We start from the raw sequence: 16,594 nt of genomic DNA on the forward strand, positions 1-16,594 counted from the left end.
ATTTTAATGTTATTCTTTCACAATTGTTGGCCAGTGTAGGGACACAATAGAAAGGAAAGGTCCCAAGTCTAGAACAGGGACGTGCGGTTATGTGGCACGTGCTGTCACCGCTCTGCTGCAATGGCACTCCATGTCAGGTCTTTTTGTTTGTTGCCTTTTTTATTTTTCTGCTGTCCTGTAACTTAATGGTCAGTTGCCAGCTCGTAGATTCCTATTGTGGCCACCAAGTTAGAAATGTGTAGTATATGCCCTCAGCACATAGAAACTGACGGATGCTAAATTGCATATGTTGGGCAATTTGCACAATTATTCTAAGTTGCGTTAATTAGCATTCATTCACATATGCAGACAATAGCAAACTAATAGTTCTGAAGTCCTAGGGGACTCATCACTGCCATTCTTGATCCTGAAATGGATTCAACTTCTTCAATAACCTTAAAAACCACACCCAAATTGTCCAAATCAGCCAAGCCATTTTGTAACTATTGTCTGCATATGCTAATGAACACAACTTATGCTAATTGTGCAAATTGCCCAGCATATGAAAGTTGGCATCCTGCAGTGTCTGTGTGCTGGGGACCCCCACTATATGTTTCTGTCACAACACGTTGGTGTACTCAACATATCACAATAAGACTATGAGCTGACAGCTAGGCTACACATGAATAAGGTTACTGTATGTCCACCATCAGCACCTGCAGTCCTGAGACTGCCGTGTGCAGCTCTGAGCCCACCAGCAGCAGGGCCCTCTGCCTGCTGCTGGTCGGGCTCAGAGGGTAGTGTGGTGCTGCTGGAGGTGTAAGCAGCAACACTCCACGGCGCCGGGAAGGGACGGAGAGCATGCTGCCCTTGCACGTACAATGTATGCTCTGCATGAGAGGGGCCCACATGTCCGGTGCAGCCGTGGCCCCCCAGTCTGTGTCAGTCTGCATGCTCGTTGTGTTCGCAGCTGTATGTGTGTATGTGTGTGTTCCGCAGCACGTCCGCAGTTTAAACGAGGCCATCGTAAAACGGCATCATACGGCACCATTCTGGATGTCCCCAAGATCGTCATCACAGGTACCACTGGACCCCCGGGTTTCCATGGTGACCGGGTGCAGCTGGCTCTGCTTTGCTGGCTTGGGCTGCTGTGCTCTGACATGGAGCTCTCCTGTGTGTCACTCCATACGATGCCAACACAACATTTTATATTCTACAAACATTAATCAGGGTTGGGAGGGTGACTTTAAAAAGTAATCAGTTGCCTAATCGACATAACTACACTGTAGCTATGTTCGTTTGACAAATAAAGAACCTTGAGTTACAATAATTAGTTACACTTCAAAAACATTTATCAGTAACCTGAGTATCAAAATAGAACCTGATTACTTTGTTACTTTTGGATGACCTCAATATCAAATGCAATGCAAATAAAACAGGAGAAATTAAATAACAATAACATGTGTTTTACTTATTTTTTAAGTGCAAATAACAATGTAACTTTTAGAAAAGAAAAAACCAAGACATTTAAGATAATATATAAAAATGTAGTCCAAGTAATAGTTTACAAACTAATTACTACATTAATCCAAAGCATAGACTGATTTGTTGTTTAATAAATCAGGTGTCCACCTACTGCACTATTATTTCTTAGCGTAATTGTAATCAGAAACAGATTACGTAATCTCGTTACATGTAACCGGCACCCCCCCCAAACCTGAATACAGTTGAGCTGGCCCTGGAGTAACACACACGCTCGATGTCTCTGTTTATAGAAGGCAGAACATGAGTTAGTATTCACATCTGGTGAGAAAATAACAACGTGTTCTCAAGTCACGATGTCTTCCCGTCATCTGTGTCACCTGTCAACCAGTGTATAGCATCGGGTCAGGTGACACGGATGAGCTGACCCTCTAACTCATGGCTCTGTCTTCTCCTCCCTCTCTGGCTTTGCAGTGCACCAGTTCTCTGAATGTCCGCTTGTCCTTGCCTTCCATGCATAAAGGACTTTGAGAAAGCTTGGCTACTTTTCTCCCCTCTTGCTCTTTCCACATCCATTAACTTTGACAAAGTCATTCTGATTCATTTCTCTCACATGAGGGTCAAAGCTATTATTACAAGCAGATACGGATGAGAGGAATGGGGACAGCTCTGGATGTCCTGAACAAAAGTGTCTTCTTTGGAGCTGGGTGAGACACTTTATCTGTGGCCGGTTGTATCCACTGATAAGGAGGTTAAATGAGGCATGTTGTTAACGGTAGGGAACATCATCGCACGTGGACACCCGGTCTTTACCAAGCAAATCCATCATTGGTGGTCATAAAGGAGGGGTGTAACGGGATGTCAAATGCACAGTTCTAAGGTATAAACAAAACGATGCAGAAGATAAAATATATATATCTTTTAATGTAAATGATAGATAATTGGTTATTTATTTCACCTCTGCCACATTGCCTCTTCACAGTTTCAAAGACTCACCGCTTGTCACACATGGAAGAGGAACTTTCCACAGTATTTTGAGATCTCACAGCAACAATACTGCCGTGACATGTCTCTGTGCCAAAGCCGTGAAATGCTTTTTATTATTGCATTTTCAATCTGCACTTCCTGTTTCCATTTCAACATAAAGCCTTCCAGGGTTTTCGTAATTAATAAAGTGTTTGCAGGACAGTGTTGTGAAAGGGAGGTTACTTGCACACTTCAATCCATGAATATAAAGCCAGCCAGCATTATGAAAAGCAGCGCTGCCCGTGTGACACCACACACACACCTGAGAGACACCACACACACACCTGAGAGGCGTGGCACGAGTGATGCAAACAAGTCCAACACTCACAACACACACATATCCTGTCCTTCTGCCAAAGCTGCCAAGAAGAATTCTCTCTCGAATGTGTTCCTCGTACATTAGGCCGAGGCTAAGGTACAATATATTAGTGACACACAAACTGAAGAAAGTCTCATATTAAAGAAACATCTGGAACTGATGCATGTACCGTTACCCCCCTGCCAGTGAGCAACAACTGGAAACACGTTTTCACTTCATTTGATTTAAAATGCATTTATCTGAATAAAAACTAAATCAGAGAATATACAAATTCAATATTGTTTCATGAAAAATGAATTCCAAGAGACAGATTGTGTTGGTATGTGGTGATTCTTTTAGACGGAGTCTGTAGTAAGCCTAGTGTTAGTGGAATGCACCTGATGTGTTCGAGGTCGTGTAGAGGTCGGGGAAGAGGAACAAAAGTGCAACCCACATGACTTGATGTTGAATATTGCTATAGTGTAGGAACTATGTATGCCTTATGTGTGTTTGTGTTTCGGCTTCAGTAGAACATCTTATACTGTAGATTGAGACATATAAGCACCATCGAACTCAAAAGCACTTGGATTTATGATCAATAAATAATGCTGAATGTTTAGTTGCATGTATAGTAATACACTGTAGTCCTACTATCACGGCATGCATCTGGGCATGAACACATTTAAAGATGTTAAAGTACTTAAAGTAAACAGATGGATAATTGGTTTACATACACCCAACTCAAAAGTCAATGGTTGTGTCATGCACATAAAATACAAACAATTGCAAAAAAAAAAGACTTTGCAATCAATCAAATATTATATATATTTACCCAACTTAAATATAATGCTATTAAGTAACATACTTATATTTCTAGTGACCAGACATAAAGAAATAATGATACATGTTATGTGATGTCATGACTTCTTTGATGCAAGTGCTGCTACATCGAGTCAGGCCAAAACTTCAGACCAAATGAATCAAGAAGCCAGATTTGGAGTTTGACATGTGTGGTACGGGGATGTGTGTATGTTTGCAGTTCACTGTCCGTGTGGCGGGATGCTTTTAGCGCTGTGGTCATGGTGTAGCCATGCCACAGCACATGTTGACAGACCAGGACCTACAGGGTTACATCAGTGCAGCTGTCCCTGTGACGCTCGCTGAGCCTGGATATCTGTTGAGCAAACATGGGCACCAATCTCCCACCATCACTATCTGCCATCTCCACTGCTCTCACCCTCTGTCCTCTGTTCATCCTGTCCACAGCCACATGCGAGCCTCAGAGACGGCGCTCGGTGCAGGATCTGCCCGGCATCTGCTCAGAGTCCAGCCAGGTAAGACCAGGCCCGCTGCGGAGGGGTGTGCTAAGACAGGGAGGGTCACTCGGTCTGTGTGTTGATGTTTATGTCCTTGACTATACCTTACTTATGTAGGGCAGAGTTTCTCTCTAGAGGGGTTTTAACATTGTTCTACAGAAAAGGGGATGTATGTGCACAGATCTAACGTACGTACCCAGCCAGGCTAGATTTTAATTTGTTTGAAAGTCAATTTCCATCCAGTTATGGACAGAGGTGGAATAAGTACTCAGATCTTGTACTTAAAGGTGGGGTAGGTAAGTTTCAGAAACCGGCTCGAGATACACTTTTTGTTATATTCCATGGAATGCTCTTAACATCCCGATAGCAATGAATATCTGAAGTGCTTTGACAAAAGATCCATAAATAAATGTCATCTGTAGAAGCTGTAATACTGTAAAAAGTACAACCAATCCGTTTAGCCGGGCCGGCTTGGATTGGATGGCCTACCTGCCTGTCAGCCTTCCATCGGGGCACAAACTTATCTCGTGCCCTCATTGGTTCGTGTGTGTTGGAGGAGGGGCTCTATAAGGAAGTGGCAGATTTTCTCCGGTTGTGTATTTTCAAATTCTAGCGATCTCGAGCCGGTTTCTCAAACTTACCTACCCCACCTTTAAGTAAAAGTACCAGTGTATTAATACTCTGTTAAAAGTAACAGTCCTGAATTCAAAAATGTTCCTCAAGAAAAAGTACAAAAGTATTGGCATCAAAATATACATAAAGTTCCTAAAGTAAAAGTAGTCATTGTGCAGATCGGTCCAAGGGTATTTATTTCAGAATATTATTTCAGAATAATATATATGATATGCAAAAATTGTACTTAAATACAGTACTTGAGTAAATGTACTTAGTTACTTTGCACCACTGGTTACAGACATAAGGATAGGACAGTTAGCATTAGTATAGAGAGTGAAACATGGTAGATCATTGGATGTTGCACCTGTGCGTCAGTGAGTGGGAAGTGATCGCTGAAGGATGCTGGCTGCACTTAGAACCCTGCTATGTGTTGTTCTGCTTTGCACAACAGACGAGTCATGTATGTGAAACATGTCTGACTGGGTCTCCCTATCGTTCCCTTGGAGATCAATCATCCAGTGGTTGGAACTATTGCCTTAAATTGCAAGACGTCTGCGTGGCTGCACGGCACCACCATCTTAATATGCAGTCTTTACTTTTGTGTGAAACAAATATCATTTTTGTAATACTTTAAAAAAGGTATGGAAAAAGGCTTTTCATAAATCCAATTGCTTCCTTTACAATGAGCGAACACATTGAATGTTTGACAGTAGTTGTATGAGTAGGGCTGGAGTCCTCCTTCGTTCCATCGCAAATGAAGTCAAATAATGAAAAGTGTCACCGTGGGAAAGATAACCACAAGAGTGAATTACAGTACATCGGTCTCGTGGTGCGTTGTAGGGCTGTGCAATTAATCGTATTTTAATCGCGATTACGATTTTGGCTTGCAACGATTACAAAAACAACGTAATCGAAATAAAACGATTATTTTTATTTAAAAAATAAAAAAGGAATTATTTTTTTATTGTTTTTTCAGTTGAATTATACTTACAGTTCAGGTTAATAAACTCTTAAAAACATACGGTTCACTTTTTTATTTCCATAAATGGATGTTTTCAAAGTAAATGGATAATCGTTTTTAATAATCGTGATATCAATTATTGACCAAAATAATCGTGATAATGATTTTTGCCATAATCGCCCAGCCCTAGTGCGTTGTTTGATCAACGTGTTAATCCCTCGCTTAACGCAATACAGAAACAACAGAGTCGCCATCTCTTGGACAGCTGGACGATGTCTTGCTGCTCTTTGTGAGGCTACACACATCCAGCATGGGGAGAGTGCGCTGCTCACGTCATTTTGCAAAAGCAGGTCTCTTATTGGCTAGTTAGCTGCAGCTCATCGAGCAGTTCAAAGACAGACAGCGTATCAGCATGGGTCGGTCGCTTTAGATGCTCAATGTGCAGAACCAGCGTGATCCGCCATTATGAGCTCAGAACCGTCTCATCATGCACACACGCACACAAATGTGTTCCGTTTCATATACTTGTAAATACAATCCAAATACAGAAACAAGTTGTACATGTGTTTTTGATCCTCACATATTAGTTTTCCGTTTAAAACCCCTGAACCTGCAACACAACCCGCTTCCTGTGCACGGATCGCTTTGCATTCGTGTGTGGGTTTTTTGAGACTCCCCTGACGCTCAGCCGACTCGTACTTGTAATGTGTTCTATCTATAGCCAATCAGATGTCTCCGTCATTCTAAACCAATCACATGAGCGCGCCCCCACGAGGGTAGATGTCTTGCGTTCATGACACTTCATACACGCATTTTGCACAGTCCGGAGCTGGGTTTCCGCGGACAGAATTTATTTTACCGGACACATTTGAAACTTACCGCTCATGTTCCAATAATAAGAATTAGAATTGTGTAGCAGAGTTTCCGTTAGCAGGTAATCACCGGACTATGACCGGATATGGATAATAAGACGGGAGTAACGGATCCTCTCTTTTCCTCTCTCCTGACAGCCCGTCACTTTCTCATGCAGCTCGCTAAAACTTCACTCGGTTTATGTTCATATCGATCAGATCCAGCTCTCCTGGTCGGCCTTTATAGAGAGCACCGATCAAACTATTACGAGTGAATATCGGCCGATAATGACCGGCGGGGCTCCCCCCCCCCCGTTGACAGGTCACTGTCTAGCCCTGGCTTCGTAGTGCACGGATCGATCAGGCTAAGCTAACCTGTAGCTGCTCCCTCCACACTCACAACAACTTCATACAGACATAAATAAAGCAGCTGTATTCGCCACACAGGAAACACACATTTAAAACGGTTGTGCCTGCTGTTTTTGTGAACACACAAGCATTCATCAATGGTTTGGAAAGTGGTGCTGTACTGAGAGTGGACTGGAGGTGTCCTGACACCAGGTCCAGGCTCCATGGTCCTGTCAGCTCCCGACTGCGCAAAATGCGTACATGAAGCGCTACGTCATGAACGCAAGAAATCTACCCTCGTTCGGGCGCGCTCATGTGATTGGCTTAGAATTGAGGAGCCATCTGATTGGCTATAGATAGAAACAAGTACGAGTCGGCTGACCGTCAGGGGAGTCTCAAAAAACCCACACACGAATGCACAGCGATCCGTGCACAGAAAGCGGGTTGTGTTTGCAGGTGCAGGATTTAAACGGAAAACAAATATGTGAGGATCAAAAATACACATGTAAAAGTTGTTTCTGTATTTGGATTGTATTTACATGTATATGAAACGGAACACGTGTGTGTGCATTGAAAAACACAAGTGTGGATCCTTCTGTGTGCATGTGTGTGTTATGAGACGGTTCTGAGCCCGTGCTCATTGCTTGGAGACGACTGTACAGTTAACGGCAGACATGAGTTACTGTCTCTCATGCTGGTACAGCTGTCAATCAAAGGTCGCCATGAGGCCAATCATTTTAAATAACACTTATTTTACATTCTAAAAAGGATTGGTGGTGATTTCAGTTGGACTGGAATAGATGTGATCATAACTATTACCAATGTTCTTTGTGTAATTCTCAACAAAAAGCTGAACTCTGCGAGCACCCAGTCGAAGGAGGGTATTGTATCGTAACTCTCCTCCTGTCTTGCGGGTTCTTGACTGATGCCATCGTCTCCCATATTTGATGCCATCTTTGTCGAGATGGGAGACAGAGTTCCACAGGATGACATGTGTTTGATATGTCAGCTCCAAGAAGATGAAGACATCCGTGCGCTCTGCTCAAACACCCAGCCTCGAACAGGACCCCTGCTTCAGAGGAGTCCGCCTGCGTTCCCAAACATTAGTCTCCGTGTGTTTGGGAGGAAACTCCCACCGCTGAGCATCAAAGGCTCATTGAGAGTTCCCCATAACGGCTCTGTACAGAGAGAAGACGGATCGTGCTGTTGAGCCCGTGGGTCCATTGCTCCGTCTGACGGCACCGCTCATCATGGAGGGGTGTTGGTGTGAGTGGCTTTGTTATCATGTTGCCTCTCTTCCATATGGAGAGTCGCTCTGCACCACTGTGTGGCCGGTTCAGCTCAGAGTCAATTTGGAGTTTCTCTGAATACAAAAAGTCTAAAATCCTGTTGCATTTTAGACTTTAGAATGTTCATAGTTTGGTTTGTCATTATTATACATCTTTTTTTTGGATGCATTGTATTTGAAAAATTGACTTATGTTCTATTGTGTGTGGATAATATCCAACATGGCGTACATTCCTCCATTGCGTGTTGCAGATGTGGTTTGCCACCTGCAGGCTCTGAGCTTGACACGCCTTCTTCTGAGAGCCAGCATCTTTCTTCACGTGTGACCGCGTGCCATGTCGCGCCCCCGCCTGCCCCCCTGCCCCCTTGTCCTGAGCCCTTTCTGTGCGGCCACTCGGGTCACTTCAAGATGAACAGAAAAGTGCCACTGATGTTACCGTAGAAATCAGACTGACTCCGCGGTGGCTCTCAGACAACACGGTCAGAACAAAAGCCCAGAAGCCGATCCGTTTGAGCAGGTCGGCTGATGTTGCTGCCATTTCACGTGGTGCTTGTATCAGCGGGCGAGGGCTCTCAGACTGAGCAGTGAAACTCATTCAAGCAAAGTCTGGGAGCAGATATCTTGCAGTTGGTGAAAAACGTAGTCAGACAAATATGCAGAAGCCCAAATGGAAAAGGAGAAGATAGTCTGTGATCCAGTGTCGAGACATCCTTGAGATAAAGACATGAAACGGAAAGCTCTGGCAGTGGTTTCTGTGGAGAAATGTGCAGTCAGCTGCAGATATCTTCCGTCAGCTGGTGTTTGACTTCAGAAGAGGAACTTCAGCTGTTACACATCATTGAGATGTCCCACCTTTTAAACGCCAGTCCTGTTTCCCACTGTGACACTGAGCTGTCGCTCTCCAACAGCATCACGTTGATGGCATGGAGTCTGTCGGAGACATTCTCCTCCTCAGCTCACGGCACAGACACGGTTCCTTTTCTTCTGGAAGCTCTGTTTAGCCTCCAGGTGTGCGTGACTCGAAGACTGCTTTGCTTCCTTCTTCTTCTTTCGTATAACGTTAGATGTCCAACTCGGTGTCGTGTAGCCATGCCCGCATCTCTGGTCCTAGGTGGAAGAGGCTGGCTTCCGAGGGTGGTCTGTATAAGGGGCAGATGGTGATTATATGGACAGCGGTCTGCTCAGGGTCACCGCACTCGCATGCCGCACTGTCCGCCAAGCCCCACGTCTTCATCGAGGTTTTAAAGCGACCGACCCCAGTTCGCAGACGGTTCAGAGCGGTCCTCCAATGGTGCCATCTCCTGGGTCCCAGATGTAACGGTGGATTCGGGAGGGCCCGGTTGACTCCCACTCCTGCTTCCAAGCTGCTGCCAACCATGCATCTCTGGAGATGTCCTTTGCTTCCTGTTTGAATGTGTGTGTGTGTGTTCTCCTGCAGGGGAGCAGGAACAGCAGCCGCTCCTCCAGTCCCAGTGTGAGGATGATGCCCCCCGATAAGACCAGCAGCAGAGGGTACTTCTGCCCCGATGACCCCACAGGTGATTAGTAGAGTCAATGATCAAATATCACAATTTCACCCAACAATGTTTTTCCCAACATTTACTTACACTTAACTTAAATGTGTTTAGAGTAAGTGTTTTCCGCTTTCGAACAAGACAACACTCACATCCTACTTTGTAATCATTGTACACATAAAAGGATGAAGATGCGTGACTCGATGTCTAATGCTCGTACTGTGGCCCGTTCAGGCCACTGCTTGGTTCTCATTGTGAAACAATTATTTGAAACAAATAGTTAAAAGCCTGCATAGATTATAAAAGCAATACTTAAATGAAATGCAGTTAAATCCCAGATCAAATGTTTAGTGATTGTAATGTAAGGATGGATGTCTGTTCCCTTGTCCTAAACATGTGTCCATGTTGAAGTTCCAAACGGAGCTATATGATGAAAGAAAGGTGACTTGATCCAACAATAGAGTATCTTATAGTTATGTAAGTAACAAAACAAGCGCGCCCCAACTTCTGTATGGAACAAAAGATATGCTCCACTAAAAGACATAGGCGTCACTTTATCACGGAAACAGCTGGAACCTGTGCGTGGAGTAGTACACACGCACCTGTTCTTTTCCACTAACGGATTGGGTGTGAAAGACCCCCCCCCCAGGAAGCTTCTTTTTTTTAAATGTTTTTATTGGAAGCAATTACACCAACAAAACAACAGAGCAGTGTCACAGATAACTTCCATTCATCCATTTTCCCCTGTCGTTTTATCCCTCCCACAATCCCACCCAAAGGAGAACACTTCTCAGTACACAAAATGAAAACAGTACAAAATACATATAACAAATACATAAGTATGGAAATTTAAAAAAAAAATAAAAAAAGGGGGGGGGGTGGCTCAGTCGTCACAGTCAGGCAGGGATGTCAGAGATTCAATATGATTTAAGAAAGGTCTCCACGTTTTTTCAAAAGAACTTAAGGAACAGTTGAGGGAAAACCTAAGCTTTTCGAGTTTAATGGACAGTAACATTTCTTTCACCCACCTGCTATGAGATGGAGGTTGAGCGTGTTTCCAATTGAGGAGTATAAGTCGCCTGGCTAACAGGGTGGCAAAGGCTAGAACAGTCTGTATAACTTTAGAGGTAACAGGCTGCAGGGGGGCACCAAACAAGACCAAGAGAGGATAGTAGTATTATATGCTGTGCTAAGAGTTTTGAAGACATCGGACCAGAATGTGGTGAGCCTAGGGCAGAGACAGAACATATGGGAATGATTGGCTGGGGATTGTTTGCACCTATTACAAGAGTCAGTTACATTGGGGTAAATCCGAGAAAGCCTCAAGTTAGTGTAGTGAACTTTGTGCACCACTTTACACTGTATGAGGCCGTGCCTTGCACAGATTGAAGAGGAGTGAACCAACCGTAAAACTTGTTGCCAATAATCATCGGGCAGTGTGATTCCAAGCTCCTGCTCCCAAGAATCCCTGGGGCCGGTCGCTGGGCCGTCAATAGCAGAACTGATAAGGCTGTAAATGCTAGAAATTAGCCGCTTTTGTTCGGGATCAAGCGCCACTAACAAGTCCACCAGGGTTTCTGGGGGACGACTCGGGAATTTGGGGTTCTGATTCTGGACAAAATGCCTCGTCTGAAAAAAACGAAATAGGTGGGTTCTAGGCAGGTCGAATTTCTTCGAGAGCTCCGGGAAGGACATAAAAGTCCCCTGGTTGTAGAGGTCCCTAAATGTGGTTAACCCTTTGTCAAACCAAGTCCGAAAGGCCATATCGGTGCAAGAGGCAGGAATAGGTGATTATTTACTTTTTGAATCAGAATACCTTTATCCGTGCGGGTCTACCAGGGGGCCATGATGGTATTTTGTTAACAGTTTTTTATGAAAAAGGGGCCACTCCTGTTGGTCACCCGGGAGATTATTCCTGAGGAGAAGTGTGTGGACTGCCAGCACTCTTGAAGATAACCCCCCCCTCCCCCCTCTGATTCTCTGTCCTCAGACACAAACGGCTCAGACAACTCCATTCCCATGGCCTATCTGACTCTGGATCACCAGCTGCAGGTACACCCCCCCCCTCCAGCACACGGCACCACCTGAAACTCATTTGATTTTTAATAACTGAAATATTGTCAGCATTGCATCAGCTCTCACTGTGGCGTTCCCGCCTCACTCCCAGGAAGCATTGAAGGACATTGTAAATGACTTCATTATGAAGGGATTACCCCGGACATCTCTGAGCTCTCTGCTGTGTTCTTATCTGCCCAGACTATACACAGCTGATATAGTGTGTGTGTGTGTGTGTGTGTGTGTGTGTGTGTGTGTGTGTGTGTGTGTGTGTGTGTGTGTGTGTGTGTGTGTGTGTGTGTGTGTGTGTGTGTGTGTGTGTGTGTGTGTGTGTGTGTGTGTGTGTGTGTGTGTGTGTGTGTGTGTGTGTGTGTGTGTGTGTGTGTGTGTGTGTGTGTGTGTGTGTGTGTGTGTGTGTGTGTGTGTGTGTGTGTGTGTGTGTGTGTGTGTGTGTGTGTGTGTGTGTGTGTGTGTGTGTGTGTGTGTGTGTGTGTGTGTGTGTGTGTGTGTGTGTGTGTGTGTGTGTGTGTGTGTGTGTGTGTAGCCTCTCGCTCCCTGTCCCAACTCCCAAGAGTCCATGGCCGTGTTTGAGCAGCACTGCAAGATGGCGCAGGAATACCTGAAGGTGCAGACTGAGATCGCCCTGCTCATCCAGAGGAAGTAGGTCCAGCCGCTCCTTCTGATCCACGCAGTGTTCAGTGTTGAGCCCCTCCAGTTGACCTCTAAGCACAATAACCGGCCCCCCCCCAGAGAAGTGTACAGAACGAGGAAAACTATCACGGGCTCCAGAAAATCTAAAAAATATTTGTTTCTCTAGTTTTACATTGAATAGCTGTATGTTTTTAAATAAAATTAACTTTTTGGTTTTATTCTTTAAACCACTGACATTTATTCTAAATAAATGTAATTTATTTGAGAGTTATTTGCCAAAAAGCTGCATTGTCTGTGGTGTAAAACCACTGCATCTTTTTCCTTATTTTGACCAAGGAAAATAAGTTTAAATTCATATTTCCAAATACTACAATACTCGTGTTTTGACTTGGGAAAGGTGAAGTTGTACATTGGTAAATAATATTAGGCTGCTGCTGACTGTTTTGTGTGCACGTACTATCGAGTGGTTGTGTCGTTAGTTATTGACCTGTAACAGTTGGACTGATGCCTTCAAACATATATATTCTAGCCGTAAAGAAACCCTTTAATGACTGGAGGGTTAAAGAGGGTGGAATCACATCCGCAATGTTTTATTTTGTATCTTTTAAAACGTAGAAGTCGATAAATGCCACGCAGCAATTGAAGATTCAGAATAGTTTTGATTACAAGTAGGGTTACACAAGCGATGAGTGAGCTCGGTGTAGATGGCGCACACACAGCAAGAAGAAACCCTATCGATGCAAAGAGGAGAGACGTACGCTATTACAAAAACTATTTGAAAGACTTTTGTAACAAATAAAGACAATATGTAAGAAACTGAGTGCGGTCAAATAAAATAGGAAATATGAAAGTGGAAGAAAGTCCGTCTAGTGCCGGAATGTGGGTCTTGTTTCAAATTGAGAAGATAAACAATTGATGTCCTGATGTGGTGATCTGTAAGTCAGGTGTACGCAGGAGAGGTAACGTTTCTACATGTGTCCCTGCGCAGGAAGGAGCTCATCGTCGAACTGGACCAGGACGAGAAGGACCAGCAGAACACGTCCCGTCTGGTGCAGGAGCACAAGAAGCTGCTGGAGGAGAACAAGAGCCTGTCCACCTACTACCAGAAGTGCAAGAAACAGCTGGATCTGATCCGGGTGCAGCAGCAGAAGAGACAGGGCACGTCCTGATGAGGCGGAGACAAACGGACTCCTACCCCCCCTCCCCTGCCCCCCCCCTCCTCCTCACCCCAGCAACAGAACACTACCCACCCTCATGCATCTCTCACTCACTCACTCACTCACACACACACACACACACACACACACACACACACACACACACACACACACACACACACACACACACACACACACACACACACACACACACACACACACACACACACACACACACACACTGTGCTGTCGGAGACCTGCACTGTGTCCTGCATGTTGAAGACCCTCGCTCCGGTGGGGCAGGAAGTGACGTCCTCTGAACATTTGCACATCCTCACAGTGTGTTCGGTGAGCGCAGACCAAACAATCACTGCCCCCCCCCCCCCCCCCCCCCCCCCCCTCTGATGAGCGCGTCCACATGTTTGCTCCGGACAGCCGCGCCGTCGTCCACGATGTGAAAACCAAGACGCAGGCTGCTCAGTGAACAATGTGCAGGGTCCCTGAGGAGGTTTGGGCGCATGGATTCCCTCGTATGCAAACCCCCCACCCCTTAAGTCAACACATGTGTCTCCAGCTGTGTTCTAATCGTGAGCATGAGCCACCTGGCGTGGGCCCCGCAGGCCTTGAGGCCAGAGGCGTGTACTTCCTGTCTCTGATGAAGCAAAGCTGGGGTTTGTGTAGCCCAGCTCCTCGTGCTGTTCAAACTACTCCCGGCTCCCAGAGCGACGGCGGACCCCCTCTCCACTTCTGTTAGCGTGTCGATGTTTTCGTCTTTTCTATCCAGTAGTTCACTTTGTATGATAGATGTATGATAGCTCTTGTGGCATTTTTGCGCTAGGGAATATTGTATCTGGCGGGGGATGCCCTTGCGGACAAATAGAGCAGCGTATACCTCCGTACTGTCTCGTTTGTTTTTAGTTCACATGGTGCCTTAGAAGTTGCCTGCATTTTAAGTGCTTGTTTTATTTGACATGTCGTGGGGGTAAAAGAAGAGGATATGTTTTAACGGGCTTCTCGGAGGGGGTGAGAAGCGTCTATGATTTACTCTAAAGAATGCCTTTTCTTTTCTTGGTCTCATATCCCACGAATACTTTTGCACAATCAATCTAGCTTTGTCTGGTCATGTACACTTTTTATTTCTCATTTAAACTCATTTTAAAATAGCAAGACTTGACGAGTCTTACTTTGAAATGTGTTTGTGTGCAGGAGTAATCCTGATCATGGCTTTAGCACACACCACAGTATGGCAGTGATGAAGGCATTATGAAATAAACTGAATGCTGAAAAGACTCACTTTTCCTCGTGTCTGTTTGACCGTTCTGCTTCACTTAACAGCGTCTCCATTGTGTGTACGGCCAGGTCCTTCATGGAGAGGCGAGTAGGAACTGCGTGTGACGATGATAGAAGAAGGTCCTCACTAAATGATCATTATATATCGATTACCCGCCGCATGTGAACTTGTGAAGATGTCTTATTTCCCTGCATGTGTCGATGATGAACTAAGAATCCAAACATGCAGAAAAGTCTTGCACTACTTCTCTGCTGGTACCGTTTGTGCAGAATTCCTAAAAAGTAAATGTGTTATGGAGAAGGATGATTTGGAGCCGAGCACACGGTGAAATGTACTCTCTTTTTAACCAATTGTCCAATTGCAAAGGAGCACATGTGATATTCACGTGAAGCCTGACGGAAAACAAGTGGACACGAGGTGAGTCGGTGATGGATAAATGCTCCTTGTGTTGAGAAAGCACTCCTTAATTAAAGCCACAGATGGGTTAAAATGCTGATTCACTGCAGAAATAGGTTTTAATAAAATATTACGTTTCCCTAAAAAAACCCCGTAATTTCTTGTTCAATCAAGGCATCAAATGAGTGTTCTTTTATTCATCTTAGTAATGTATTTGATGTATGTTTGCAAACTCTACCGTGTGCTGCTCCCCCAGACAGCAGTGCCCCCCTCAGCCAGCAGGGGGCGCTGAGCCTCCAGCAGAGGAGCCGTTTCTCTCAGACAAAGAAGCAGACATCCTCAGTATATCAATGGCTGGGATCAAAGTGAATCCTTATGATGTCCTGCCGACCAGCACGACCTACTTTACTGACGTGTGAACACTGCGGATGTGTCTAATGCAGAAACGGATCCGTTACATCAGCCGTCTGGCCTCCAGGAGGACGAGCTGTTTGACTGTTGGCTGTAAAAAGAGCTCCGGCTCCTTCTGGTTTACATCTCAGGTTTAAAATGATCTTAGCTTTTCTGCTGACAAAGGCTTCCGTTGCTTCCTGTGTGTTTGAAGTCGATAGCTAAATGGGGAACAATGAGTCACTTGATGGTGGAGGAATGATGTCATGTTCCCTCTGCAGCAGCAGGTAGTGTGTGTGGTGCGGCCTGCCCTCCCTGAACTGTGGAAATAAGGAAGACCGCGGATTGTTGCCAGCTTTGTCCTGAGCCCTTTTGTTCTCAGGAGGACCTGCAGTGTGTGGGCTGCGAGGGAAGGGTGTGTGTGTGAGGAAGGAAGGAACATGTCCATTTCACTGTGTCAGCTTTCATTTCCACAAGCACTGATGAAACAACAATGTCGTCTTGTAACACCTGTGTAGCTGGATTTGGTTCTAGTAGTCTAGGTCAAATCTATAATTGTATGACTAAAAATCACCCAGCGAATCAAAAACTGTTAAAGATAACACTGAAAGAAACTGAACCGTTGACTGTAATCAAATGTATTATGTCAATAGACTTAACATAACTGGATTAGGTTAGTTGAAACCTAATATTGAACCCAATATTTTTTATTTGAACTTGATATTATTGCTTTCAGATAACCTTATACAACGTTTCAGTTTGTTCAGTGTAATCTTTAACCGTTTTCTCTGGGTTTATGTAGATCTGTTTAACTCCCTTTCTAATATTTTCATTCAAGTGCATTAGTGATTGTTGGGCTGTAATGTCATCCCCCTTCCCATAGCGAGGGAAAGTTGTTGCACTTGGAAACCTGTGAGGGCTTTAGATTTTATCCATAGCATGGTAGCCATGGAAACTGGGTGACATAAATAGGCTA

General features: G+C 44.7%; 1 protein-coding gene across 3 annotated transcripts in view; it reads left to right on the top strand.

Annotated features, from left to right (window-relative positions):
- The window catches only part of map3k7 (mitogen-activated protein kinase kinase kinase 7), a 29,844-nt gene extending 15,014 nt beyond the window's left edge, over positions 1 to 14,830 (top strand). For 2 of the 3 annotated variants that reach the window (XM_071201853.1, XM_071201852.1), the window contains exons 13-18: positions 979 to 1,059; positions 4,052 to 4,119; positions 9,603 to 9,702; positions 11,669 to 11,730; positions 12,278 to 12,393; positions 13,373 to 14,830. In XM_071201853.1, coding sequence (XP_071057954.1) covers positions 979 to 1,059; positions 4,052 to 4,119; positions 9,603 to 9,702; positions 11,669 to 11,730; positions 12,278 to 12,393; positions 13,373 to 13,553 — 608 coding nt within the window. In that variant the 3' untranslated portion in view covers positions 13,554 to 14,830. The remainder of the gene's footprint in view (positions 1 to 978; positions 1,060 to 4,051; positions 4,120 to 9,602; positions 9,703 to 11,668; positions 11,731 to 12,277; positions 12,394 to 13,372) is intronic. The other variant, XM_071201854.1, reaches the window with a different exon arrangement.
- Positions 14,831 to 16,594: the final 1,764 nt, after the last annotated feature.

The sequence above is a fragment of the Pseudochaenichthys georgianus genome, chromosome 24, assembly GCF_902827115.2.
Source record: "Pseudochaenichthys georgianus chromosome 24, fPseGeo1.2, whole genome shotgun sequence".
NCBI classification, from domain to species: Eukaryota; Metazoa; Chordata; class Actinopteri; order Perciformes; family Channichthyidae; genus Pseudochaenichthys; species Pseudochaenichthys georgianus.